This window comes from Malania oleifera, chromosome 7, assembly GCF_029873635.1.
Source record: "Malania oleifera isolate guangnan ecotype guangnan chromosome 7, ASM2987363v1, whole genome shotgun sequence".
NCBI classification, from domain to species: domain Eukaryota; kingdom Viridiplantae; phylum Streptophyta; class Magnoliopsida; order Santalales; family Ximeniaceae; genus Malania; species Malania oleifera.
This window is the reverse complement of record NC_080423.1, coordinates 92,557,386-92,560,256: the sequence shown is the minus strand read 5'-3', so window position 1 is coordinate 92,560,256 and position 2,871 is coordinate 92,557,386. Positions and strand designations below refer to the sequence as shown.

General features: G+C 32.4%; 1 protein-coding gene across 1 annotated transcript; it reads right to left on the bottom strand.

The window, feature by feature from the left end:
* Positions 1 to 679: 679 nt before the first annotated feature.
* Positions 680 to 2,165, bottom strand: LOC131160931 (GDSL esterase/lipase At1g06990-like). Its single transcript, XM_058116803.1, has 3 exons — positions 1,563 to 2,165; positions 1,069 to 1,327; positions 680 to 870 (listed from the first exon to the last, which is right to left on the bottom strand). The coding sequence occupies exons 1-3, from the start codon at positions 2,163 to 2,165 to the stop codon at positions 680 to 682; spliced, it is 1,053 nt and encodes a 350-aa protein (XP_057972786.1).
* Positions 2,166 to 2,871: the final 706 nt, after the last annotated feature.

The window sequence follows — 2,871 nt, the reverse complement described above, 5'->3', positions numbered from 1 at the left end:
GTGGTTTATTTTGAGAAAAATACTTGTTGAAGGTATTTGAAGTGTGCTTGAAGATAAATACTATTTTATAAACCGATTTCAAATATCTCCTGTGATTTATCTTGAGAAAAATATTTTGAGATATTTGTTAGCGTGCTGAAAATCTCTGTTGCTATACCTTTTGATTGAGACTATCATTTTATTACAAAGATCAAATAAATATTTTACAAACCATTTTTAAATATCTTTTGTGGATGTATTTCTTGCTACCATTGATTCTGAATTGCAAGAATTGAACACGAGATTTAAGGAGAATGTAATGGAGCTGCTTATTCTTAGTTCAATGTTGGACCGAAGGAATGGTTACAAATACTCCAATATGAAAGTTCCAAACAATTAAGAAACAAATTCATATGATTATGTATATTTCATTTTAATTATGTTCAAATTCATATGATTTTAACGAAAAATTCTCGAAGAATGATTTAATTCTAGACATTAATTGGTACTATTGCATCACTTAAATTTTTGTAAAAAAAAAAAAAAAAAATTGATTGCAAAAACATACAAACAAACACACCATCATAACTCTTTTTTATTATTATGCAATAAAAAAACATAAGAAACAGAAATAGAAATGATAGAAAACACTTCTTGACAAAGAATTATTTTTTCCCATTGCCATTGGTTGTCCAGTGGTCTACGAGAAGGAAGGTAAAACATTATTAAGAAGGGAGGTGGCAAGGATGCTGTAGGCAGCTTGGGTTGGGTGGAGGCAATCCCAGAACATGTATTGTGAAGAATTTGTGCATGTGGGTGTGATTTGGCTGCATAGCGGCCCTGTCTCCGTTAATCCTGTGCCACAGCATCCTCTGTCCGCTACCACAAAACCTACGTTGGAATAAGATGAATTAATAACAGTGGAAAGCGATACAAGTTTGTATTTATGCGAAAGCATATAAACACAAAGAATAATTAATAATTTTATATTTGAGTTTTTTTAACTTTGCAATAGAAAAGGCTAAAAATGAGAGGAAATTAATTCTCTATTTTAAGACATAAAATCTAGCAAGTCTATGATTAGTTTACCGTATTTTTGGGGATGATCGCCCATGTCCAATAAAGGCCCATGTATATCTGCATATACGATTTGTGAGCCAGGAAGGGATGCTTGCAATTGAGGAATCCTGCTAATAAGTTTGTCGTTGTAAGATCCAGAAACTTCATTCATAATTGTTGAGCAACCCGCATGGAATGGATTCAGTTTTATAGCTTTTATATTTGGCCAGCACCCAAATGGAGGAAGTCCCGCTACAACTATTTTTCGCAGCCCAATGCTATATAGATTCTGCAATACAACGCCCATATATTGTTGAGATGTATAGCACTTGGAGCGCCATAATTAAATTGAGTGTGTCTAGTATGTTTAACTAGTTATGTTGTGAATGTTTACTTAAGCACCAAATATACATATTTGATTGATTGAGAAATCAAACCTAAAATGCGCGAAATGACAGTTCGTCTAGAACTAACCCTTACACCTAGACTAACTCAGAGGTTAAAATTGATAATGTTATTACTACCTTTATGAAGATTTGTAGCCTATCTTGAAGAAAATCTTGGAAGGCACTAAGATTATATTGAAGTCTCCTAACGGGCATGGTATAGTAATTGAGTCCAAAGTCATTGGACCCTGCAACAATAAGAGCCAAGGAAGAGTTCAAAATTCTATCAGACTCGGACTTCCCAACAACCCTCTCCAACCTCTCCACATAATCTTTCAAGTAATCAGCCTGCTTCAACACTGGAATGACGCCTGATAATGATGTCGTGAGGTCATCAAAACCTGACCCCGCTGATGCAAAGTTAGCACCAGTTCGAACATCATTGTCACAGAGATTTGGGTCGAGGAAGGCGGGGACTGTGTCCTTGATCCCTAACGAAGATGCCAAGAAATCAGGAACCATTTTTCCATCAGTGAATCTTCCTGTAGCAATATGACCTGGGAAGAGTTGGCCATAGGGAAAGTGATTTGCCCTAAAAATGGTTTTGATAAAGTTGTTGTTGCCCGTGTCTACCAACGAGTCTCCAAACACAAGGATGGCTGGAAACTTTGGGAGGTGTGCCAAGACGGTGATGGAGAAAGTAAGCAGTATCGTGATGATAAAAAAGGTTGCAAGTTTCATTTTAAAATTTTAGAGCAACCAGCTTGAGATAGAGTAACTTTAAAGAATTATTTTACAATCTCTTATTTTGAGATATGGATGTGTGCATTTATATAGGGCATGGGTTAGGGCTTAGGCTTAGCTATTTTTTATGCAATAAATGTGAGCCACAAATTATATTGAATCAACGTGCAAATAATTTGGAGAATTCATTACTAGTTGATTTTGGTGGAAAAGAAATTTAATTGTATAAATAATAAAAATAAGAATCACAAAACTGAAAAGGATATTAATCATCTTCTATTTTGAGATGCCTTGAATTTGATAATTTATGGTAAGATAATTCATGATTTTGATTACACATGTGTTTGTATTTATAACAAAAAGCTGACCCATAAATATTTTGTATTTATTTTCTCCTTCAATCAAAATATTAGTAGGTCATAAAAAATTAGTACATTGACATTTGCCTAAATCTTTACTATTTGTAATCGTTAACTAACATTAATTAATAATATTTTTGTGGTAATAATAATCATAAATTTATGTAATAATAAATAAAAATAAAAATTTATATTATTATTTTAATAATATAATCCATAAAAATTATTAATATCACTACATGTGAATTTTTAAATTATTAATTATTATATTATATATCATAATTAATATTTTGGGAATCCCCATAAACAAATTGATTAATATGTTGAAGCCCCACAATAAATTT

Bases quoted from the DNA above. Each gene is read 5' to 3' on its own strand.
- LOC131160931 (XM_058116803.1), bottom strand. From the start codon at position 2,165: ATGAAACTTGCAACCTTTTTTATCATCACGATACTGCTTACTTTCTCC. The intron at 1,328-1,562 runs GTAGTAATAACA...GTTGTATTGCAG, and splicing joins GGCTACAAATCTTCATAAAG to AATCTATATAGCATTGGGCT. The intron at 871-1,068 runs GTAAACTAATCA...ATTCCAACGTAG, and splicing joins CGATCATCCCCAAAAATACG to GTTTTGTGGTAGCGGACAGA.